This window comes from Buteo buteo, chromosome 2 (genome assembly GCF_964188355.1).
Source record: "Buteo buteo chromosome 2, bButBut1.hap1.1, whole genome shotgun sequence".
In the NCBI taxonomy this organism is placed as follows: Eukaryota; Metazoa; Chordata; class Aves; order Accipitriformes; family Accipitridae; genus Buteo; species Buteo buteo.
Window position 1 is genome coordinate 23,263,965 of NC_134172.1, and position 25,402 is coordinate 23,289,366.

Here is a 25,402-nt window from a genome sequence, read left to right on the forward strand (position 1 = left end):
TAAAGTTTTAAAGGCAACACATCAAAGTTTGATCATGTAATTTCCCTTTTATTTTTGAGCATAGCTGTGACACAACTGAACAAATGCATTTTTTCCAAGAGTAGTAAAGAGAAGCTACAGTTTTCAAATTCTTTTTTTAATTTTAGAGAGCTGCACGTCTGCAGAAGTTGTTGCTGCTGTTGATGTGAACACTCTTGCCAATGAAGTTTATAAGCACAACTTTCCCAGCACACCATTATGGGCAAAGACAATTGAGGTGAGTAATGAATGTCTCTCTTACTCTAGTCTGGCACTTCTAGAAGTAAGTTGTCTTTACTGTCCTTATTAGTAACAAGAGAAACAAAAAGATTTAATTTATGTTGTTATGCATATAGCAGTTTTACAATAACTTCGATTTCTTATGCTATGGTTGCTTGTTGAAGTTAGAGGGATACTCACACTGCAGTCTTTTCCTGAAAGTCTTGATGGCTGCATCAAGAAAGGTTATGTGAATGTCAAGAGGAATGCTTACCACCAATAAAGGAATGACAAAAAAATATTTTTAGATTAAAAAAATATTTTCATGTATTTTGAAAGAATTTAATTAAATTACTTGGAGGCATGCCTTCATTTTGTAGTTATAGTTGAGCTCAGTAGAACACAAGAAAATATACTGGATGGGACAGTCTGGCATTTTTTTGTGGGCTCAACAGATCAAATGTTTCAGGGATTCTGTCCTTTTTCCAAATTATTTGAAGAACAACTAGGTAAAATTGTATTCTGTTTTAATAATTGAGGGGCAAAGTAGGTGTGTTGTTTTGCCTGGATTTAGGTAGAAATTACAGCATACTTAATCTTCTTTTACAGTTTTACAACATGACAGTAAAAGATACTGAATTTGCTTTAAGACACCAGCTTAAGTACAAAGTTTTGATGTACAAAGACTTCATATCTGAATAGGGATACTTTATTTGGAGGAGGGATGGGGAGAAATAACTAGTCAGTATTTTGATGTGATCTACGGAAAGAACAACTACACGCCTCTTCTGAAAGAATGAGTAGATAAAAACCTCATGATTATGTATAGATGCTAATGTCATTAGTGGTTTTGATTTGTATTTAAAGCAATTAATGCATATGTGCATTGTATGGTTTGCCAAGGTAGAAAAGATTGAAATTATGAGGTCAAATGAGCAATTAGGTAGTTTTTTGCTAGGTGAAGCATATAGTGGAAGTAAGAGGGGTAGTTTGATCTGAAAGATGACTTGACTTTCATACAGTTTACAACGCTCAACATTCTTCTTTTTTTTTCCTTATTCAGGGCATAACACTGAAAGAATTCGACAGATTATCTTTTGATATGATTTTGATGAGTCCTCCCTGTCAGCCATTTACAAGGTAGATATAGCACACTTTGGAGAAAAGTGCAGTTATTACAGTATGTAAAGTTAAAGGAGAAATGTTCTCAAAAGTGACACTATGTGTGGTTCATCTGTGTATCTTTCTCTTCTTAAGCAAAAATATTGTAGCTCTGTTCACTGTGATATATACTGAAGTGAAAGAAATGTAGCAATTTCAATCTTAATAATTGATCACATTTCTTATAATATATATTATAATTCAATTTAAATTAAGTAAGCTTCTTACAGCACCTATTTTGCATACTGTATTGTTCCTCCAATAGTGAAATTCAAAGATTTTGCTGTTTAGAGGTGGTTCCTTTCCCTTTAAATATCAATCTAATCTTTTCCTGAGGCAACTCAGGAAAAGGAGGAGGTTTGGAATTTCTCACTTCTGCCTGAGACTGAGAGTGTAATCTGGTTTTGTTTGTACTTTGAAAATTGCACACGCACACAAATAGTTTATTCTGAGGAATGTTTCTATTTTAGCCAAGACTAGGAGGATAATGGCTTTGAAATGATTTTGTGGATGATATAGAGAAATGTCTTGCTGATTAAGAACTGAATTTACTGAGATGTTATTTGTCAATTAGTTTCAAATTCATATCGTTTGACAGCAGTGACCAGTGGAGGTAAGATTCTAGTAACTGTACATAATGCAAAGTAGCAGCTTCATGAAAAAGTCTGTTGATGGTGATGAAACTGCCTGTGTGAGAAAGTATATGTTATTGAATGGTCTAAGATTAGAAGGGTGCTGGTCTATAAAAATGTATTTGTGCAAATCTATGATGTATATAGCAATCATTCCTTAGAAAAAAAAAATTTTTTTTTTAATAATAAGGTGAAAAGAAAAAACCTGTGTATGACTAATTAATTTAGAGACACACTAAAGCTCTTCTACCAAGGCTTTATTCTTTTTTAAGAGCTAATACAAGTACAAGTTAGGGGAACACAGGCCTGGAATCATTATATTGTGTTATCATTTTTATAACCTACATGAGCTGTCCAGTTTAATGTTGCAAAATTGGTTACAAAGTTATTTGCATAGGGCTCAATCCTGCTAAATGGTGAGCACTGAGGCTTTAATTCATAGAAATAATTTAATATATTCAATGTAAAATAGCAGGCTATTCCCAGGAACCCAGTGGGGTTTTTTTGTTCTTTCAGAGCCAAGTATGTTCAAGGGATTTGCTGGACAGGACCAGAATGCTAAACGCTTTGCAGACTAGGGAGTGGATTTCATTACTGAATGCTTCAATTTTAACCTTGCTGTGAGCTGATGGATTCCAGAGGCAAACTATCATTCCTCAGAGCATTTCTTAGGACACTGCCTCTGTGAGCAGGTCCTTATGTCTGTACACAATGCTTTCGTAGAATCCCTTTTTGAAACTCAAAGCAAAAAGTGTCAGCATTCTATAGAAAATGTAAATGTCAGACTGCTCCAAGTAATATACAGTTGTTTCTTTATTCTTTCTTAGACTTGGCCTGCAAGGTGATGTATCTGATCCACGGACAAAGAGCTTTCTCTATATCCTTGATATTCTTCCAAGGTATAAATGAACTTCTACCTCAGTTCTTACGCCTTTGTTGTAACTAAGGAGGTCTTTTATATTTCAGTGGGACAAGTCATCTATGATTTTTTACAGGGGTACTACTAGTATTGTGTTGTATTACTTGTTCGTTTTCACATGATCATATGTAACTTAGAAATACTTGTATTTTAGTAATGCCATTATCATCTCATAGTTACTGTATATGCTTTCATGGTTTGGTTTTCTTTTTATTGTGTGTCTGTTTAAACTGTGGCTCTATCATAAATGAAGAAAATTGAGTTATCTTCAGTTCAGCATCAAACTTGCACTGACTTTATGTAGAAGTGGGAGTAGGTAATATAATGATTTGCTAATGGGCATTGTGGAAACATGAAAATTGTTTGAAATGCCGGGTTAAACAAGCTTTGATTCAACATTTAGTCACCTTTTGAATAGGTAACATTTGAAAGTTTGTTTAAATATGTTATTGACTGCACAATACAATACATCTTCCGTCCCCTTCCATTCTTTCTTAAAGTGTCTATTCTGTCTTCCTGGTGCTGCTTCTACATATCTTGGGGCAGATTGTGTATTTTTGGTTTGTAGTACAATCTCTTGTTTTGAGTAGTAATACTAAAGAATTCAGATAGCACTGCATTGTCTTTGTGTTGATCTGTCATTTTTGCCTGGTCAGACCCCAGTTCGTAATAAAATAGCTGTAATTATTTGTATTATTTATGCCTTAAATTTTGAAAAAGTAAATCCAAACAAAGTGGGCTTTGCTGCCTAAATTGTTCTTACTGAGAGTGTTAAAATCTGCTGCAAGTAATGCTTGTAGTCTTTTTGGGGAAGAGATGCACAGCACTAAGAACCCTTCCTGGGGAAGTGGAGCAAGCAGTTGCTTAGGGAGATTATCCAGCAGAAATCTCTGCTTCTGAATTGAGATGTCCATTGGGCACCAATTGGCATGAGCCTGAGAATTTGCATCAATTACAGTCCACCAGATGCTTACTGTTTCTGGCAGTCCTGCTTCTGCTGGAGACTGGGACAACTGTTCTCTACATGTTCCTTCATTGGTTAATCTTGCTCTCAGAATTGGAGGAGGATGAAGGGAGGTTTGGCTGTCCCTTTTTTGTTTGTTTGTTTGTTTGGGGTTTTTTGGTTGGTTGGGTCTTCGGGTTTTTTTTGGTTTGGTTTGGTTTTTTAACGAATGCTTTCTGCACAGAAGGAAACCAGTACCAACAGCAGCCTTTCTTTCAAACTGCTGTTAACACTGGGAGAAAAGGGTCTTCATCCTTCCAGAAACAACTTCTTTGCAGCCGGCAGCATTAAATGGGACTACCTCTTTGCCCTTGTCATGAGCAGATAGAGAACACAGGCACAGAAGGGCTGAGTGGCTTGGCTGGCATCACCTAAGAAGTCGGTGGCAGAGAACACAGAACACAATAGAGATTCTGTAGCCTTGTAAGTTAGGCAATTAATAGGTAAAAAGCAAGATTATTATTAGTAACCCGCTTCTAGCAGAGACACAAAAATAGGGAGATAATGTGAGTTTCCAAAAGTTGCAAAGGATGTCTTTTCTGGAACAAGGAATGTAACTCAGTCCTCCAGACTGACCTTTCAAAATTATAAATTAAAAATGGCAGATAGTGTGTAAGTTCATAATTTGTCAGAATAATAGTACCTTACTTATCTTTAAGGGAATCCTGACCTCAGTATTCCTTTCCATTAAACTGAGACACAGTTAAGAGGCTGGCTGCTTTTGGGACACTGTTGTGCATTCATATAGAAATGTTGCTTCCTGGTTGCTGTGGGCTTCGCTGGATAAAGGGCAGAAGCTTTTCCTTCTCAAAACCAAAACTTCAGACACTGTAGGACATATGTTTTTCGTCATGACGATGCAAAGGAGCTGGGCTTGACTGTGGCACTTTATCTCAACACCCCATGAGACCCTGCTGATGTCCCTTATCTCCCTTGAGCAGGTTGTTTCTTGAGGGAGCACTTAGTAAGCAGTCTGTAATATGTTCAAGATGGTGGCTTCTGCAGAGTTTCTCAGTTCCAATAGATTTATGTTTTACTGAGATAGTGTTTGTGTGTTTTTTGGATATGACATGTTTGCCTGACATTGAACATGGAGTATTTCAGCCCAAAAAAGGGAAATTCTTAATATAGGAATTATCACTTTGCATTCTAAATTTGTATGGCATGCGTTCAGTTTATGGAAACTATAAAATAATTTCTCATCCCTTGGCTGTTCCTACCTCATGTTCAGCCTTTTATAATGAAGTGTTGCTGAAATGAGGCTCAAAGATAGCCTGGGAAGACAAATATTAGAGATAAGGAAAGGCCAGTTTCAAGATCTGGAAAGACCTGGGAAATCCTTGGAGCACCCAGCCAGCAAACAAAGTCTGACCCAAATGGTCCAGATACTGTCTGTTTATCCTGTCCAAGCCATAACCCATGGAAATCTAATGCTAAGACGTCAAAGCACTGCTTTTACAGACACATTTGTAATGTTAATACCTGCCAAGTACTTAACACATACTCTTTGTATAGTGATTACTTGTCTTGTGATCTGTTGATCCTCTATGAGCTCTTGTATTTTAGGCTATGCTCTGGATTCATTACTTTAAAAATAAGTTTCGTACTAGGTGATGATGATGTTGAGTGTGGGTAAACATACCAACAGGTGTATTCTCCATTCCTTTGCAGGGAATTTGGCTGCCTCTGCTTTTTTCAGTTCAGTAATTTTTTTTTTTTACTGTTATTTTTAGTATTCTTAAATTTGATGTAGTATCTTGTACATTTTCCAATTGCTTGTGAAATGCTTTAGTTCTTTAGTTCTTCATGTGAATGTCTTTAATTGATGGTAGTTAAGAACATGCTAAAACAAATTCTGCTGTGATTTGTACCAGTGGAAGTCCAAAGTCACTTACTGACTTAAATAAGTATGGTGCTGCTGTCTGGTGGCATTAGTATCCTGTTTCTATATGCCGTTCTGAGATCCCAATGTGTGACAGACACACTATGTCTACATAAGCCTTACTAGAGAATTAATCAGTGCCAGGGAATGTTCCCAGAGACTTGAATCTGAATCATCTATGCATCTAAATTGTTAGAATGGTCCCTGGCACAGTTTGGGCATGTTCCTTTCTCCAGAGATTTAATATGCTGTTTTTGGAATGATCCTTTTTCCAGACCTCTGGACTGATCTTGCTAAACCTCAGGAACCTCCTTCCCCTGCCCTCCCCCCACCCCTCTCAAAATGAAAAAGTTAAGTATAGAAAATTAAGAGTATCTGTAGTCTGAGCTCTAAACATGTCATATTTCTTAAAGCAATTAGATGAATACTGGTTCTGATGTGTTACCGCTAAAGTTGATGTGACATTTTGACTCTGATTTCAGGTTTAAGCACTTTAAAATAAAAGTTTTCTGTTCCATGGCTAAATAGTGATCTTTTTCCCCCGACAATTATCCTTCCTATTACATAATCAATCTGTTCAATAATAATATTATGCTTTAGGAAATGACATTGGTAAGCATTTTCAGAAGTACATGCATGGGGTACAGCAGTCCATCTGAACATAAGTAGGTTTTGTTGCTTTTTATAATTACCAGCAGTCCACATTTTTAATTCAGTTGGGAATGATTTGATCTAGGCAACCTTGGAAGTTGAGGTACATTTTTGTAAGGATGCTAAACTTTAACAGCTAGCATGATGTGGAAATACTTTGATCTTTCTCATAACTAAACAAATCTGTGGATGAATATAATGTAGTTTACATCTTGTTACTCTGATTTGTTGATTTTTTTTTTTTCCTTGTAGGCTCCAGAAGCTTCCAAAATACCTACTTTTAGAAAATGTTAAAGGATTTGAATCCTCTTCTGCAAGGTAAAGTCTAATTTATGCAGGTTTTATTAATAAATTACTTTTTCTTTAGAAGGGGAAGGCAGGATTTTTATTTCCTAAAATTTAAGTTAACAAAACAGTGAGATGGGACAGCTAGCAACTGTTTAATTTAGGAATGAAAATCTTAGGTTGTGAAAGGACCTTGTTAAATAACTATTTATTTCTCTAAGCAGATAAAATATGTTTTAACAAGTTGACTCCATTGATTTCATTTGATAATGCTGTGTCCTTTGAAAGAGTCAATATTAATTTTCAAAGAAAAATAACAATAGGTATAGCACTCAGAGGTTTTGGGGTTTTATCCATGACAGGAGCTTGTGGTATCTTGTGTTAAGATCACAGTACAGTATAGGGGCTTTCTTCAGTACCTTTGGTGATAGTAGATGATCAGTCATTCAGGAACACTACATCAAGTGTTCCAGAGATGTAGTATGAAGACTGTTTATAATCTTTGTCTGAAATGTGGAAGAGGAAAGCTGTCAGTAAGGTTACCTAGTGACAGCAGGAGCATTCTCCTCTCTTGTGGGCAAAGCAGGAGACAGGGAGTTGCGGTCTTCCTTCTCATTTCTTGCTGGAATAGAGTAGGATCTTTCCATAGCATTCCTTAAAGCACCAAGAGAGCAGCCAGCCTGCACATCATGCTCCTTAATGAATATGGCAGGCAGCTGGGAGACACGTTCAGCGCGCTCACTGGTTAAGCGTGCGGCAGTCCTCTTTGAACACGTGAACACTTTGCTGAAGGTGCAGGCTGCTGCTATAGATCCTGCAATTCCCTAGGCTATGCCTTGCTGGCCAGTGTTTGGAACAAGTTGTAGTTCAGAAAACACCCCAGTCAGAATACTTGCTTTCTTATATGACACTTGGGGTGCAGTGTCACATACAGTACCAGGTACAGGTCACAGTTTATGCTTTTAGTGTAGTTCCAGCCTAGTGCAGTCTGCATGGAATAGAAGAGACAAGTCTTTTTAAGAAGATTTCCATTTCAGTCATTTTCCCACTGTTTATAAAGTACAGTCCTACCTCACTGTTGTTATCAAAGCTACCAATTTTTGTCATCCCTTGAGTTAGCCCTTTTGTGAGGCTTAGCTGATGCCATGTATGTGAACAGAGGGAAGTAGTGAGCTATTTGTAGTGGTTTTAGTCTCCTGTTTTATGATTCACAATAAAGAGAATGTCTTGCCCTCTGATTATTTTCCTTTTTGACACACTATAAGTACTGTCCTAGTGATGGGATATTTTTTGAAGGTGTTTGCACCGAAGTAGGTGCGAGAGACCTGTGAATGTGTAGTAGTCGTTTTTGGCTACAGTAACACTGAACTTCATATGTTGTCTCCTCAAGTTCAGAAATGGATGACTTCATAACTGTAATTGTCTGTCCAGTTCTTTCACTGAATGTCTTGGTACCTAAGGTCTTGCTTTCAGTGTGTTTTTATTTAGGATAAAAAAGGGCCTAGGGAGTAATTGCTTTTTTATTCTTTTTACTGCCAGAAATGAACTCTTGCGAACGCTAGCAACATGTGGATTTAAATATCAAGAATTTCTCTTGTCTCCAACCTGTGTGAGTACTAAAAATGCTCTAATGTTATTTAACTGTTCAGACTGCACTCAGCCCAAGAACGTTTGAAAATGATCTATTGTATTAGAAAAGACAGTTGTGCCCAGAGCTGAAGATACTCTTGAATGAGAAAGTCATCTTGCGTGACTTCTGACTTCTTACCAGTATACTGGCATAATCATACTGCTGTTATTCTTCAGATCCTAGTCCCGTATTGCTTTGCTACCATTTGATATTTTTTAAGAAGGCATGGATTTACACCATGACCAGGAAGGTGGTTTTCCCTGCAGGAGCCTCGTTGCTTCAGAAGTGCTGATGCCTGTGAATTTCCCAGCACAGAAAATGTGACTGTGTTTGTGGGAGGAGGGGCTTTGTTTGCATATTTCCCTGGCAACTGAAAAAAGAGTTGAGAGAGATTTCAGAATTGTGCAAGACTAAATGGAATCAGTGAAGTGCTGTATATACCTGAGAGACGCTGATAGAGGGTAGCTTGAAAACCAGTTGTGGTGCATTTGTTTCATTGTTAGATAACTTATAATTGCTTGTTCAAAAAGGCAAGAAGACACCACTTTGCTTTTGTCTAGAAAACAGATAGTACCTCTCCCAAGAAATTGTGATGCATCTGATTTTTCTTTTTACCTCACATAAAAGTTTGTTTATATTCTTGTTCATTTACAGACAAGGTCAAAACCATGAGGTACAAAGAATAATTGTCTGCTTATTTCATTGAAAATACCTAGGTATGGAAGTTATAAGTGTTTAGGTATTATCAAGTAATACTGATATCTCTGAAGTTGCAAAATATATTAGAGTGTCATAGTTCTATTGCTGTATATAAAGGCAGGTAACTTGTATGATGCTATAGACCACTTTTTTCTCTCTTTATCACGTGGACTAAAGGCTTGTGGATTTTGCTTACAGCTTGGCATTCCCAATTCTAGGCTGCGATATTTTCTAATTGCAAAGCTTCACCAAGAACCATTTTCCTTTCAAGCTCCTGGTCAGGTGAGTCTATTAGTGTTAACTGAATTTGTTTTGTTTCATGAAGATTGAGGGTTAAATTTTCAGTTTAGTGGTGTGTTTTGATGAATGGAGAGTGGGATAAGTGATATCAACAGAAAAGTTAAATTCTGTCTCTTTTTCAGCCTGAATACTGAGTTTTCTAAGAACTGAGATGCATGCCAGTGGCTTAGGTGGCTTTAAACAGTTGGGAGACAGTGGCTGATAGTGGGCTAGAAAACAATTCATTCTGCTACCTTTTTCACACCCTTGGAAAGGTCTTTTTGCGAAGGCAATTATTTGTGGTTGTTTCTGACATCATTGCTGGTAGATCAGCAAATCTTGATGCCAACATTTTTTTTAAATCTTCATGAAAACAACATGAAACAGTTATTTGCTTTATTCTGAGTATCTCTGAAGGAATTCTTACTCACTACAGAGTCGGCTATCAAGTTGTTTGTCAAGTGCAGCTTTTTAATTTTTTTTCTCACAATTTCTTTTTAGATATTGACTAGATTTCCAGATCAGGATCTAGAAGACTTATTCAAGGACAAAGTCATTGACAAAGTGGGTGAAGCTAGTTCTTTCTTGTCTTCTGAAGAGAAGAATCTGGATCCAGACATTGGTCCTGATTGCAGCAGCAAGAAGAGTTTACCAAAAGGGGCCTTTCTTTTTAAGCTTGAAACAGTAAAAGAAATGGAAAGGAAACATGATCAGGACAATGATTCTTCTATTCAAATGCTAAAAGACTTCTTGGAAGAGGAAAATGAAGAAATGAGTCAGTATTTCTTACCACTGAAGTCCTTATTGCGCTATGCTTTCTTGTTAGACATTGTTAAACCCACCTGTCGGAGATCCACATGCTTTACAAAAGGGTAAGTTGCAAAGAAAATGTCTTGCTGAATCATGTTCTGAAATTTTAAGTGTATTTTTGCTTGTGTCCTGTAAAAGCAACGAGAGCTGTTTCATCAAAAAAATCCAGGCCTCTGAAAAAAAATCTCCTTATATAGCATGCTTCCTGGTCCAGTGGAATGCCAGCATGAGAATCTGTCTGGCAGAACATCATGTGCCCACTCCAAAAAGGCATTCACAAAAGACAGTGCCATTTGTTGTTGACCTTCACAGAAGCTTAATTACCCCTGCGGAAATATGGTTCCAGTAGACTGGTATAGTACTGATTCATTAATGAATTTCTTTATATTGTGCAATGAAGTTACAAAGTGTCATGCTTGACAGATCCATTCCTCATTAAAACTGTCTCACTGTACATTTATTGATTTCTTGGATTTTTCAGCTGTGTAGGTCAGAATAGCTGTGGATTGGACATATATCATAAAACCAGTTAGGTTGCTGCATTACAAATCATATTTGATGGAGCAGAACGTCAGTGCTTTTCTGTCTAGTAGTTTTCTGATTCGTACCTTGCAATTTTAAGTTTGACTGCCAGAGGCTGGTGAGTATTCTGAAACTCTGCAGACAACCGGTCAGGACCTTTTCCACTGAATGCATTTGTATTGGCAAATGGCAGCTGGAGCCTGGAAGTTTGTGGGAAATGTTAATATTGGTGAATTTTTCAAATTAGTTTGTTTCTTTGGAATTCTTGAAATGTTTAAACAAAATTACTTAGTTGATGAGTCAAAGCTAATTAGAACTTTTTTTTTTAATTAGTAGAAATTGACTGCCAGATTGACAGAGTTCCTGCAGATTCTGTGATTTTAACTTTTTAACAATAAGAAAGCTGAGAAGAGAAAGAATTTCAAAAGTTCAAAATTTGTGCAACAGGAAAGCCCTTCCCCCAGCTCTCATTGACATACACCTTTTATGCCATCACTCTTTTGAGTTGTGGGGGAGTCGGCATCTCATGGAATCTGTTTCTTAACTAGAAGAGTCAAATAACCTTAGGCCAAAATAATCTCTTATGTATGTCATGTATGCCTTCAGTGTCATCAAAAATAAATTGGCCACTTGTGGTTTCACTAGAATACATCATGGAAGTTTGTGGTCATGTTTATCAAAATCACACTGAAAGAGGCTCCTGAGTAGTTAATATGAAGTCTTTATATATAGTGATGGGAAATCTGACATGGAACGTGCCTGTTGCCCTTCTGCTGATGTGGAAGGAGCCAGGCCAGATATTTGTGGTAGTTCTTGGCTCAAAACATAGGAATCTGATTTACTGTCTTTGTTCCCTTTTTTAAGAGCCTTTGGGAATGAAGGTTTCCAACATGGTTCTCAATGTGGTCATATCATTTACAGCTCTGCATTAAGAGAAGGATTTTAATTACATCTCAGGCTTCATCCAGGTCAGTTTCTGAGGCCAAGAATAAATTTCTGCTGTACATGTTCTAGGAGTTCTGTTTTTATGTTTCTCTGAAGCATGAGATTTAGGAAAGAGAACCCTGAATGGAGCAGAACAGCACTCCCAAGTAGTACAGAGAATCCCTCCACTGAGATGCCTGTCTGGTGTCTTTCTTAGAAGTCATACTGACCATCAGCTTTGAGACTGGGAGAAAAATTTCCCTCGGTTCTGATTGGTTTTCAGGTATTTCCAGCAAGGTTTGTGTATTGAGGATAATCCAGATATGCCTTCTCCAGGTTTTGCTAGTTCAGGGACCTCAAACACCGATATTTCATCAGTGTTTTTTTGCCTTTCTGCCTGTGTCATGCCAGTATGTCTTCTGAAAGGCTTTGGTGGAGTAGAGGGCAAAATCTAATGGCCTGTGACATGTGAGAGAGACAGCAGATGATCCTGTGTTCCCTTCTGACCTTGGACTCCTAGGCAATTGGAAAATGGTTGCTGAGTTCCTTGAGACTACGAACACCATGGTTTCTCCTGGGAGTATATTTGTGGTGACTGAAGTTGTGAGAGGAAATTGTCCATTTTAAAGGGCAGAGCAAATGAAAACTACTTCTTTAGGTATAATCGCTCTGGACTTATTTGTAAATTCTTGATATGCTATTGACAAGAGAAGCAATACCTTCTAAAATAGTGTAGTATTAGTTACAGAAACTCTGTTTAGCATTGTGGAAATTACCTTTTTGTTAGTCATAATGTAGGACACAATATACCCAGAAATAATATATTATGTATATGAAATTAAAAGGTTTTTTTGAAAGCTTACAGAAATAAAGGGGGGGGGGGGGATCTTGAGTCAGAGGAAAATTGAAGACTGTAATTTCTTAAGCCAACTTCTTTCATTATAACTGGTAATGAAATGTCAGAAAATCAATGCATCATTTTTTACTGTGGCAAAAATTCCCATCTTTAATGATGTTATGAGCCTAAGGTAGGAGTGTTAATTTTTCTGTAGTCAGCATCTGCAATAATAATTAATAACAATCCAGCTAACACTGGCCATCTGCCCACATTTGTGTTAAAAACCCACTCCACCTGCCCCCCAGCCTCCAAACCACTTCTACACCAACTACATTTTGGTGGTGGTGGTAGTTCTGTACTCTACTGCCAGTTATTTAAACTGGAGTATTTTGTATAACATGGATCCTATTAAAAGATTCTTTTCCCCCAATAAAACTGTGAAATACCACTTTGAAATTTATCATCATTTATTTATTTTGGCTCAGATATGTTCATCTGAAATATGATCAGATGCTGTATAAGATGACGATCAGGATTCCTCAGTGTTATGTGTGTTACATTGTTAAACTTGGTATTGGGGAATTTTCAGAATGCAACTAACCAATTAAAGGTGATGTATTTACAACACAGTTCTATTCCATGTGTTTTTAATCTGCATCAGTGTTTAGGGCCTTTTGTTCTGATCCTAAGGAAGATTTGCAAGCATTTTATTTTCAAATGAGTGTTGCTCTCACTGATATTGGCAGAACTACTCGTAAGCTTTTTCCAGCTGAAGAAGAAATTCTCAAGATTGTGCCATGTTGGGTCATTGTGTCTGTGCTGAAGGGAGAGTATTCCTTTATTCATTGTGGAATTAGAAAGGCTTGAAACAAAAATTGTTCCAGTGCCTTGCTTTAGAATGGGTCCCAAGTAGAGCAAAAGACCTTTATAATTGTCTTTACAGATGCGCAGATAAAAATAGAGAATAGTATCTGTTAATGATTGATGCAGACTGCATCTCTCTAATGCAGTGGATCTTCTGAAATTGTTCCACAGTGCAAAAGCCATCTGTTGACTTGCTTCAGTCTCTCTCTGTTCAGGACATTCAAACACCATCATAGACGAGCAGAGTATGTTTCTGAAAGCCCATAATTATATTTAAATGATAGCCTGGAAGAGACTACAGGGTAAACATGTTGTTATGCAATCAACCACAAAGCATCCAAAAGAGCTTTTGTATGGTTTTAGAATATAAGTTTGCTTACTGTGTAGTTGGATTTAATTTTTTCTTTCTTCTTTTCTTTCTTTCTTCTACTGCTCTGCATGGATGCCTGGCCATCCCTTATCCCTTCCCCCTGTGGAAAATCCACAAGCAACCAAAAGTTAAACCTGACTGAACCACTTTGTTTCTAATGGATTGATATAAAAGCTGGAGGCTCACACTAATGGTCCTCCTCTGAATATGGAGAGCCAATCTGACCCCCTAGGACCATTTGGCCTTTAACACGTTTTGCCTTAATGTAAAATTGGTTTGTGCGATGTAGTTGGCCCTTTCTGATGATGCTATGCTTGAATTCCTTGGCCTTGTATATTTGCCTAGTTGCCTTATGTAAAGCATTAGTGTGGATAAACCCTCGCGCGTTGATTGCAGACTCATCCCTAGAGAGCAAATTCAGAAGCTACTGCACTCCAGGGGTTAGCGTTGTTAATAACAAGGCCTTTTGCTTTATCTGTCCAGGATGCTATTTGTTAATCAAGGCAAAGGAACCTAAGTAACCTCCCTGTATCTTTGCAGTTGTCAGTACGGAGGTCCAATGAAAATATTAATTTAAGATTGTTACTGTTGTTGTTAAGGTATGGACACTATGTGGAAGGGACAGGCTCAGTTCTGCAGACAGCAGTAGATGTACAGGTAAGAATGTGGAGACTAACATACGAGAATGACATTTTAAAATTTGAGACTTGTTTTAAAACTGATACGAGATTTGTTTTATTTTTTTTTCTGTCTTCTGGTTTGTTATTCTGAATATTATAAGAAAAAAAGCTTTTAAAACTACATTTTATGGCAACTGAATTTCCAATTGATTTTCTTTATGTTCCTAAACAACAGTTTATTTAAATCAAAATTATATGTGTGTGCCTCTGTGTGGAGAATGTGAGTTGCTATTATTTTATTATCTGTAGTGTCATACAGAGGTTTCACAGGGGTACATGAAAACATTAAAAATGATTAATTCTGTGGATAAACTGCAGTACTGTGTTGTGAATCTAGTGCCATTTTTTGTGCATAGATGATCCAGTAAATATTGTCAAATGTTTAACATGTTTGAATTTCAAAAGTATTATTTATCTGGGAAGACATAGTATTTTGAAAAGTTCTGCTGTTGATACTAAGTTCACCACAAAGTGGTATTTAGGCATTGGGGAAGGTAATAATAAATGTATTGGTGAATCAGCACTCAAAGATACTTTTCACACAGCCTGTTTTGTACACAGGCACTGCCTCCTGCACTTCTGTGCTGTTCACTAATATTATATGGCATTTGTAAGCATAAGAAGAATGCAGCTTTGGAATTAGGGATAATCTCAAAGCAAATGTATTAAAACAGCTGCATCCATACAGCTTAATTTGTGTGGATAGTTTGCTATTGAGTTAATATTAAGTCACTATCCTGTCATTAACAGATGTTTATAGTCCTTTGATTGCCTCATTAAGTATTGGTATAGCTTGTAACTGGAGGAAGAAATGATGAATGCCCTCATGGCAACATTGATTTCTTTCTTGCAAGTCCATGTGTTGAGATAATGGCTGCAAAAATACACCACCAATTATACTTTCAAGCAAAACACGCTATTGTCTTTGGCACTGTGATAATTAAAGAAATATTCTGTTAAGATGTGACTGTTGAATTTTACGTATTTGGCCTGTGTCAGTGATATCTATTGTTTTGAATATTCTTCATAGCTTGAATCAGTGTTTAAACACATTGAAGACTTACCAGAAGAAGAGAAGCTTATGAAATTGTCAACACTAAAACTGAGGTACTTTACGCCAAGAGAAATAGCAAATCTTCATGGATTCCCTCTCGAATTTGGTATGTGGTGCAAAGTACCCATTTCTGCATCATTCTTCAGAAATGCTGATGTAGGTTTTTTACTGGGGACTAATCCATGCTTTTTATTTTGCATTTTTTTTCGGACTGTTTAATTCTTATGATTGATTCATGCTATTTGGCTAACTCTGAATTTCTGAATTTCCACTAGTTTTTTATATTTTGTAAGAGCCAGCTTCTGTGGTTAGGTTTATCTTCATAAACTTAGAAAAAAGTTTTGTGAGAAATGCTCTATTACTGAACAGCAATGAAGGAATACCTTTGTGTAAAGTTGAAACTATTTACTCAGCAGCCAACATTACTCACAACTGTGCTAAGTCAACACATCCTGCCAGTTTAGGAGCTCTGTTAGTGGTTCTCAGTGTTTGAGCTGCTTGCTTTCTCCCTTCCACACATTTGCAGCTGCTGACAGAAAGGGAATTTTCAGAAGGTACAGATACTTCTTTGTTTAGGACTGACGAAACTCTTCAGTTAATGACCTTTTAAGTCATCTCTATTTTCTAGAAAAGGCAGTCCTAGCCCTTGTTCAGATACTTAATTTTCTAACTGTTTTTGTCAAGAAGAGGGAGTCAAGGAGCAAGACTCAGCAATACCAGTACATTGCACACAGATCAACCAGAATTAAGCCTGAAATAAATTCACCAGAATTCCCCTTGTAAAGAAAGGGAGGCAAGAAAGTGTAGCTGTTACTACCTACTAAAGAGCTTGGCCTGCTGCTGACACTTCAGATCAATTTATTGTCTCAGCAACACAAGCATCCATAGAATAAGACACAACTGACCTTGAGTAATTGGTTATATTTTTTCGACTTCCTCAGTGACTTAGAGTTCTGAGGAGTGCTAATAGTTTTATATATTTCTTTCTTTTGCAGTTTTAGTTTGTTTTCTCATTTATTACTTAGTTATATTCAAAATTACTACATTCAAAAGCACATTATCAAGGTTGCAAAGTCAAATGTTACATTTGCCAGCACTAAGCTTACTTGTTTAAGAGTATTTGCAGGAGTGTGCTGTGTTAAGTTACATGCCAACATGCAGGATTTTTTCATAGCCTCTCTTCTTTAATAGGTTTGTTCTTTTGGCAGACAGCCTTTTTCTTAGCACAGCTCTGTTCCGTATTGATGTAGGCTGATGTAAAGAAACTTGGGCTAAACAGGGCTGGATTGGGCTTGTATAGATTTATCATTCTGTTCAAGATCACTTTTAAGCACAAAGTTGCCCATTTTCTCTTTTTTTTAAAAAATACAGCTTGTGTTTTCCAAATGTTAAATCAGTCTTTGCACCATCACTGAGAGGTGTAGCAGGGTTAATATTGCTTATATTTTACAGAGGGAGAACCGATACAATGCAGAAATTAATGTTTGGAAGACCCCATTAATTTAGGGTGATCAGTTTGCAAAACCTGACCTTTACTATTTCAGAGTGCTTGGAATGATACCATGCTTTCTCTGTTCAGAGCTCATCTTCAGGGGCAGCTGTGAGGTTCAATATTTTTGCAAACCAGAACTGAACTCTCAAGGCAAGTCAGGCTTCTGAATTTGAGGAGCATCCAGATCATCACCATCTATGAAGTGCTTGTTTAGCAAACTTGTCTTTTGTCACGTGGGAACTGCAGAGGGAGGGACAGGGACAGATTCCACCTCTCAGAGGGCAGTACCCTTCTGCCTTAATCATAGGACCTTCTTTACAGTTCTTGCAGTTCCCTGCCTCACTATGTTACTTGTCCAACTTTCACAACACATAAAACAAGCCTCTCTCATCCAGTGGCTTCCTCTCACATATACTCCTGATTCATAGGCAGAGCAAGTTTTTCCCACTGCTATGAGTCAGAAGTCTGACGTTTGTTTCCTTTGTGTTTAATCTAAGACATTTCCCTCTTTGTACTTTAAAAAAAAAAAGTGTTACTCAGCTCTAGGCTGATTGAAACCTCTGGTGAATTTAGGTACTATAATATTAAGTTTCTTTTGAGGATTTGCAAGCTATGGGATTTTTTGAAAGTCGCTATATTTATGGCTACAGTAAAGGGTGTTTCCCTGACAGCATTTCTCCCATGTTAAATTTCAAGTAATTATTGCGAAGTGTGGTATTTTCAGAGGGAAATATGCTATAATTTCTCTGCTCCTGTGTTCTGTAGTGACAGCAACATTTGTGCTGAAATTTTCAACAACAGAAAGCCTGGAAATGTACCCACTGCAAATATGTTGTGGGTCCAAGAAGCTGAAGAATCAGAAAACTAGAAGCTGAAAATGGAGTGAAGAGAATGTCAGGAAACTTTGTAACACAGAGTGTTACTAGCTGTAGCTACAGTATTACCAGAAGAAACATGATTGTGTCTAAATGGTTCTATGTTTTAACAAATTGATGGCCTTTTCCAATACCTGAGATGCAGAGTTAAAATCATTGTTCGTTCTTAACATTAATTGATTTATTTGTGCTTTTAACATCTAAATGTATAAATAGTACTTGCACTACAGGTCAATGAAATGCTGCAGTCATTTGTCTTAGTTGCTACTGTGGGTCCCACAGCAATATCATTAAAAGTGATCAGAGCATTCTTGCACCTGTGACCTGCTTTCATGAGGGTGATGTCAGGATGCCTTTTCCATTTTTCCTGTTAGTGATGTATGTAAGCTATTAGGAAACAAATGGCAGCCTAGCAGAAACCCAGCGCAATGTGGCAGTGTGTGTTGCCAAGACCGCAACATCATCAAGTAGCATGCATGACCTAAACGATATGGTGAGAGCTGTGCAGCAAGTGCCATCGTACTATGAGTTGTTAAATCTGTCCTTCTGATGTAGGCTACTCTTGAGGCAAGAAGATAGAAGGTGCAAGATAATGTTAACACGCAGATGGAGGAGCCTTGGGATAAAGGAGACAGTGAGCCTTGAAAATTAATTCAGGCTTTCAGTTGCTAAGAGGCAGAAGGAGAAACTCTGAAATTTTCAGGGTTCAGATAAGCTTCTTGGGCTGTAAGTGGACATGCGTGTGTGTGTGCATAAATATGTGTTTATTTTTATATATGCTTTCAAAATGTGTAGATTCTGTACCTTAGTCAGTGATATAATGTGAAAACTCCATCTGAGGAAGTATGTGTGGAGTGCAAGTGATTGTTCCAAAGAGAGAAGAACGGTTGCCCAAATGTGAGTGCCAGGAAGCTAGGCAGAGTGGATGGAGCTGGCAGAAGATGTGTTTACCAAAGCAGTCCACATTTGAGGCATTAATAGCTGGCAGAAAAGGATGGAACAACTCCTCCCAGACACCTCCTCCTCAGCTTTCCACCCTTGGCTCAGCAGCTGTCCAACCATGTTCTCTTCTGAGCGACCCCTGAAAGAGGATTTTTCTGAAGTGCCATGAAAACTTCAGAACATACGTATTGCTACTTGCACACACAGTGTATTGATGCATCAAAGCTAATCTGGCTGGTGATGACCTTGGGCTCAAAGTTAGGTTTTCGTCTTGGGGAATGATCAAATAATTGAATGTGATCAAGTTTCAGCAGCTTAGCAAATGACCTTAATGGTTGAATCACCGCTGCTGTTCGTCTTTCACTCAAGTTGAAGCAAATGCACTTTAGCTCACAGCTGGAGTAAGCTAAGAGTGTAAGCAAAGACAGTTACAGCAGACCAACTGGCTGTTGGCAACTTCTTCATTCTCAGAAGCTTGCTCACCTTTGGGTACTCAATACACAGCACAGCCCTTTCACAATAGCTGGACCTGTTTAATTTTTTCTTGGCCTCCCTTCTTTCTGCCAGTCCATGCACTTTACCATGTGAAGGACATCTCAGATGCTGTCTTTATTTCTGAGTGCATTTGACAGGTTCAGCATTGAATTACATGGAAAATTGTTCAGCTGCTTGATCACTGACTGAATAAGCCTTGCTTATAGCTTAATCTGTGCTGGTGGTATATTGCACTGTGAGACTCATTTGATTTGCCTCAACTGGTTAGAGGTGCTCAGATTGGAAGTACAATGTAAAGCTTGTTGAGAAATGCAGTTTAGTCCATCTGCAGAATCATCACTTTTTCTTTCTGCCATGGCCATGTTCCTCTGTGGATGTTCTCTAGAGTAGCAGTTGTGCAGTGTTGTAGGTGCTGCTGCCCTTCCTTGAGACTGCTGGATATTTTGAGCTACTTGAAGAGAAAATAGTTTGGCGTTACTTACACAATAGAGCAATGTTTTGAGGCTTCTTGTTAAACTTCAGAGATGGCAGTACTGCTAATGAAAGAACTGATACGAATCCAATGAACTGGTTGGGAATTATTTTTGTAACTTTGTGAATTTTAGACCGGGGGGTGAACCCTGCTGTAATCTGTGGTAACTGCATTAAGAACTGTTCACTGAAAAAACAAGTAGACTAAAAGCTAGGAACAAACCCAAACTAATGATGTTGCACTGTATGTTTTTGTTTTAGGCTTTCCTGACAAAGTAACAATAAAGCAGTGCTACCGTCTTCTGGGAAACAGCCTCAATGTACCTGTGGTGGCAAAATTGATCTCCATTCTACTTGGATAATTTAGAACCTGAATCTGATGAGTACGGAATGGTGACAGAAAATACTTCCATCTTACAAGAGAAAGCTGATAGCAGCTGAACAAAAGTCATAGCTTACCAAAATATCTGCCTAGAGATTTTGCTGAACAGTTCTGATATGTTTTTAATGCCTTGCTTTAATGGTGTATTTGAACTGTAGAGGTGTTTTATTTAAATGGAAGTTTCCAGGACTTAATTGCTTTATTTAAATATGTCCTTTTTATTTTGCAAAATGAAAAAGAACAGTGTTTACGTATACCTCAATGAAAATGGATAAGACTATTTTATTTTATCTTAAAAGCACCCTCTTGGTGCAATATAAAAAGGCTGTAAATGTAAAAGGTGTTCTAATTAAGTGCAGAGACCAAGTTCTACATGTAAAATGTCTTCAGCTGTAAATATCAGCGATCCATTCTTAAAAGATTTATTGTATATATAATCTGAAATTTTGATGTATTTTTTGTAGCCAATTAGACTGTTGAATTCAGTATTTTGTATAAGATTTTTAAGAAGACACAGTGTCATCCTTAGTTTATGGTTGTCTCATCCTCTCAAAATACTTGTAGGTTTCTGGAACCCAACTGCATCTGTCTGGAATGATTTTAGGTGCACCTGAATAAAAATATTTCAAGATCATCACAACCCTGACAATAACTTGCCTGTTTTCTGTTGTCACTGATATTATTCAGGATAAGATCATTGCTCCTTACCAAAAACCTACACATAAAAGACATAAAAACTGCAAGGGATGCAAAGAATAACAGGGGCTTCTACAGGTATGTCAGCTAGAAAAGGAGGGTCTAAGAAAGCATACCCCCCCCCCGATGAACGAGACTGGCAAACTGTTAACAACGGACAAGGAGAAGGCTGAGGTACTCAACACCTTTTTTGCCTCAGTCTTCACTGGCAGCCTCTCTTCCCACACTTCTCAAGTGGATGGGCTGCAAGACAGGGACTGGGGGAGTGAAGTTCCTCCCACTGTAAGAGAAGATCAGATTTGCGACCACCCTGAGGAACCTGAACATACGTGAGTCTATGGGATGTGACAAGATGCATCCCAGAGTCCTGAGGGAGTTGGCTGATGTAGTTGCCAAGCCGCTCTCTGTGAGATTTGAAAAGTCATGGCAGTCAGGTGAAGTCCCTGGTGACTGGAAAAAGGGAAACATTGCACCCGTTTTTAAAAAAGGGTAGAAAGGAGGACCCTGGGAACTACCGACCTGTCAGCCTCACCTCTGTGCCTGGGAAGATCATGGAACAGATCCTCCTAGAAGCTATGCGAAGGCACAGGGAGGACAGGGACATGATTCAAGACAGCCAGCATGGCTGCACCAAGGGCAAGTCCTGCCTGACCAACCTAGTGGCCTTCTATGGTGGAGTGACTACATCAGTGGACAAGGGAAGAGCTACAGTTGTCATCTGTCTGGATTTCTGTAAGGCCTTTGACATGGTCCCCTACAACCTCCTTCTCTCTAAATGGGAGAGAGATGGATTTGATGGGTGGACTGTTTGGTGGATGAGGAACTGGTTGGATGGTCACATCCAGAGGGTAGTGGTCAATGGCTCAATGTCCAGGCAGACATGATGGTGACCAGTGGTGTCCCTCAGGGGTCCATATTGGGACCAGTACTGTTTAATATCTTCATCGATGACATAGCGAGTGGGATCGAGTGCACCCTCATCAAGTTGGCAGATGATGCCCAGCTGAGTGGTGCATTTGACATGCCTGAGGGATGGGATGCCATCCAGAGGGACCTGGACAAGCTCTAGAAGTGGGCCCATGTGAATCTCATGAGGTTCAAGATGGCCAAGTGCAAGGTCCTGCACCTGGGTCGGGGCAACCCCTGGTATCAATACAAGCTGGGGGATGAAGGGATTAAGAGCAGCCCTGCGGAGAAGGACTTGGGGGTACCGGTGGATGAAAAGCTGGTCATGAGCTGGCAATGTGTGCTTGCAGCCCAGAAAGCCAACTGTATCCTGGGCTGCGTCAAAAGAAGCATGACCAGCAGGTCGAGGGAAGTGATTCTGCCCCTCTATTCTGCTCTCATGAGACACCACCTGGAGTACTGCATCCAGCTCTGGGGTCCTCAGCACAGGGAAGACATGGACCGGTTGGAGGGGGTCCAGAGGAGGGCCACAAAGATGGTCAGAGGGATGGAACACCTCTCCTATGAGGACACGCTGAGAGAGGTGGAGTTGTTTAGCCTGGAGAAGAGAAGGCTCTGGGGAGACCTTATGGCACCCTTTCAGTACTTAAAGGGGGCTTATAAGAAAGACACTTTCTAGTATGGCCTGTCGCGATAAGACAAGGGGTAATGGTTTTAAACTAAAAGAGGGTAGATTTAGACTAGATACAAGGAAGAAATTTTTCATGATGAGGGTGGTGAAACACTGGCACAGGTTGCCCAGAGAGGTGGTAGATGCCCCATCCCTAGAAACGTTCAAGGTCAGGTTGGATGGGGCTCTGAGCAACCTGGTCTAGTTGCAGATGTCCCTGCTCATTGCAGGGAGGGTTGCACTAGATGACCTTTAAAGGTCCCCTCCAACCCAAACTATTCTATGAGAAATTTAAAAACTCCATGTTTAGGTTCCTATGGTGCAAGAACTGGAGAAAAACTATATGGGGTTCTTCTGAAGATTTCTTCACAAAACTTGATAATAGTGCAAGGGTTAGAACTGTATGTTGGGATGAAACCACTGCATATGGCCATCCAGAGTGCCACAGTTTTACACCATCTCATAGAGCTGGACTGAATGTTTTTTTAATCATCAAGTCTTGTGAGTTTAATATCTCTGAAACAATAGAGAAAATTGTGGAAAAACTGAAAACCTTCTAAGGAAACACATGTTCCAGTTGTTATTTTTCCTTGCAGGTAATATTATATTGGTATCTAGAGAAAAAACAGCTTGAGGGAGGAAAAGGCAAGATGATACTTAGTAAGCATCCATTAGAGAGCTGGTGTGTCAGAAAACTGAAGGATTTCTTAGATTGATCATAGTTCCTGTAGTACCAAAGCAGTAAGTTATCAAAGCCGCCAACCCTGAAATTTTTTTTTTTTTTTTTTTTTCCTATGGGATGACATAGGAACAGTCATGGTGTTATTGCATCTAGGCTTGGTAATGCAGGAGAAACTAAAGACCGTAGAGAACAGAGCTGCTGTCGAGATACTGCAGCTATTCTCATCTGCCGTAGTCCTCCTGAAACAGAAAAGGACTACTTTTGTAGTCCTTTGCTATTTTGTGCCGTACTTTATCTTATGCTGACTCCTTGTGTATTTCTTCTTCAGTCTTGATTTGCGTGCTGTTTCTGGACTGTTAAACCAGGAAAAGCCTGGGTTGACCTACTTCAGCCTGTCTTATTCTCCAAGTGCATTTGGACCACTTGGGCTGTTCCACCTATAAAAGAGAAATGAAAATGGATTCTCCTAAAAGAGCTCTGGACTAGACTCTAGAGAAGGATGAGGTCAGCCTCTGTCTTTACCTGGTCTCTTGTAGTACTGTAATGGCAAAAAAGTGCTAGACTAATGTTAGGCTGTGCCTACTACTAAACTGTGAAGAGCAAGTGTGTTTTTGACAGTGTTACGAACCATAGTTATCTGTTTACATGGTGGTCATTGGGTAGATTTATCAGCCAGATCAATAACTCGTAGCTATATGGTTTGTTCTTGGGAGAAACATGACAACAGGAAGATCTGTTGCAATCTAACATGATCCAAACATTGAAATGAAAACAAAGGAGATAAATTTTATTTATAAATTGGGATTTCTTTCGCTAAGCCATGTAAATAGTCTGTTCATTTTGCCTCACTATAATAATATTTGGCAAAATATTACTATTAACAATGAGTTTTCAATTCCTTAATCTATAAAACATGTTTTAATGATTTATATGCCACTCATAAGCAAGCAGTATTAAAGTGTAAGTTGAAAGTTATCTAGCTGCATCTAAAACTGATATAGCAATACAGCCTGTTACATGCTGACAGTGAATTTTAATTGAATGTGATTGTGAAGACTTAAATCTGTTTGCTACTCTGAGCTGTTTCTAAAGGAGATATTTTGAAAGAACAGAGTTCAGAGTTGTAAATATATATTTGTGTATTTTACCTCTACTAACCCTGTAATACCAGTGCAGCTAAATCAAGTGACTGCTGCTTATCCCATCAGTTTGTCATTACTAGACTCATTTACTGAGCTCTGCTGGGTTGCACCTGCTTGACCTTACTTGATGATCACATTGCTTCCTTCTTCATGTAGTCTCCTAATCATAAGTGCTTTTCAGCCTTACATCGGTGCTGCACTTGCAACTTCAACTTAAGCATTTTCACAGCAATGAAATGTGATTACAAAAACAGCTGAAAGGTTAATGAGTGAAATCTGGAAGACAGCTCTGGAAATGGAAGATTTCCAGAATCTGATTTTTGGTTTTGTAACTCATTTATCCTGCATATCTGAAGCACATTTCATTATCTGAGCGAGAAGATGTGGTTGCATTCCCTCAAACTTGAGGAGCTCCACTGAGGAAAAGGATGTCATATTAGGTGGTGTCATACTTATGCAGTCATTTTTGAAGCTTGCCAGTTGCCTTACAGAATGCGTTGCCTACATAAGCTTGTTTTTCTCTGAGTTAATCTAGGGGTGCTCTATACTCATGGAGAAACCTGTGTAGCAGTGAAGTTACTAAAATACCATTTGTTTAACGCAGTGGGTTTGAATATTTTTTGATACATGAACTCAAAATTTTCCAGTGGAGGTGCATCGTTCCATGTAGTGAACGTAAGGCTCCTGCCCACAGGCTTTATCTCACCTTTTGCTGACTCTTGTGGGAGGAGTATAAAGATTGTCAGGAATCTGTACATTACAGGCTGGAAAACATCGATCTGTGATAACACTATCATATGTCTTAAACTTAGTCATGGGTAAGCCCATTTTGTTTTCTAAAGAGACATCTCAATAGAAATCTGAACAGGTCCAATGCTTTGATGACTGTACAATTCTTTTTTAGCAGTTGTCACACATTTCAAAAATAAATAGAAAATCTAGCAAATATGTGTTACATCTCAGGGATGAACTATTCATTCTCAGCTCACCCTTTGATTTCTCTGTTCTATTTGCTTGCTATTCATATGAGGTTTAACACTGTTGGCTTATTGTATAAATACTGAATTATATTTCTTTTCCTTAGCACTTTAATGTATTTTGCCTCTTAGATATTTGAAGCCACTTACATACTCTGTGTATTTTTTGCCTGCATGGTGTTTAAAGAATATGCTATATTAGTAAGGATTTGGAGGAGACAACGTAAGAATT

The 25,402-nt window shown here is 38.4% G+C and overlaps 1 protein-coding gene across 9 annotated transcripts in view; it reads left to right on the forward strand.

Annotated features, from left to right (window-relative positions):
* Window positions 1-20,738, forward strand: part of TRDMT1 (tRNA aspartic acid methyltransferase 1) — a 40,782-nt gene extending 20,044 nt beyond the window's left edge. For 3 of the 9 annotated variants that reach the window (XM_075048308.1, XM_075048281.1, XM_075048261.1), the window contains exons 2-11: window positions 147-256; window positions 1,301-1,377; window positions 2,858-2,929; window positions 6,738-6,803; window positions 8,310-8,379; window positions 9,298-9,381; window positions 9,880-10,250; window positions 14,306-14,363; window positions 15,417-15,546; window positions 19,977-20,738. In XM_075048308.1, coding sequence (XP_074904409.1) covers window positions 1,340-1,377; window positions 2,858-2,929; window positions 6,738-6,803; window positions 8,310-8,379; window positions 9,298-9,381; window positions 9,880-10,250; window positions 14,306-14,363; window positions 15,417-15,546; window positions 19,977-20,077 — 990 coding nt within the window. In that variant the 5' untranslated portion in view covers window positions 147-256; window positions 1,301-1,339 and the 3' untranslated portion in view covers window positions 20,078-20,738. The other 6 variants (XR_012653204.1, XR_012653205.1, XR_012653206.1 and 3 more) reach the window with 6 other exon arrangements.
* The last annotated feature ends 4,664 nt before the right edge of the window (window positions 20,739-25,402 follow it).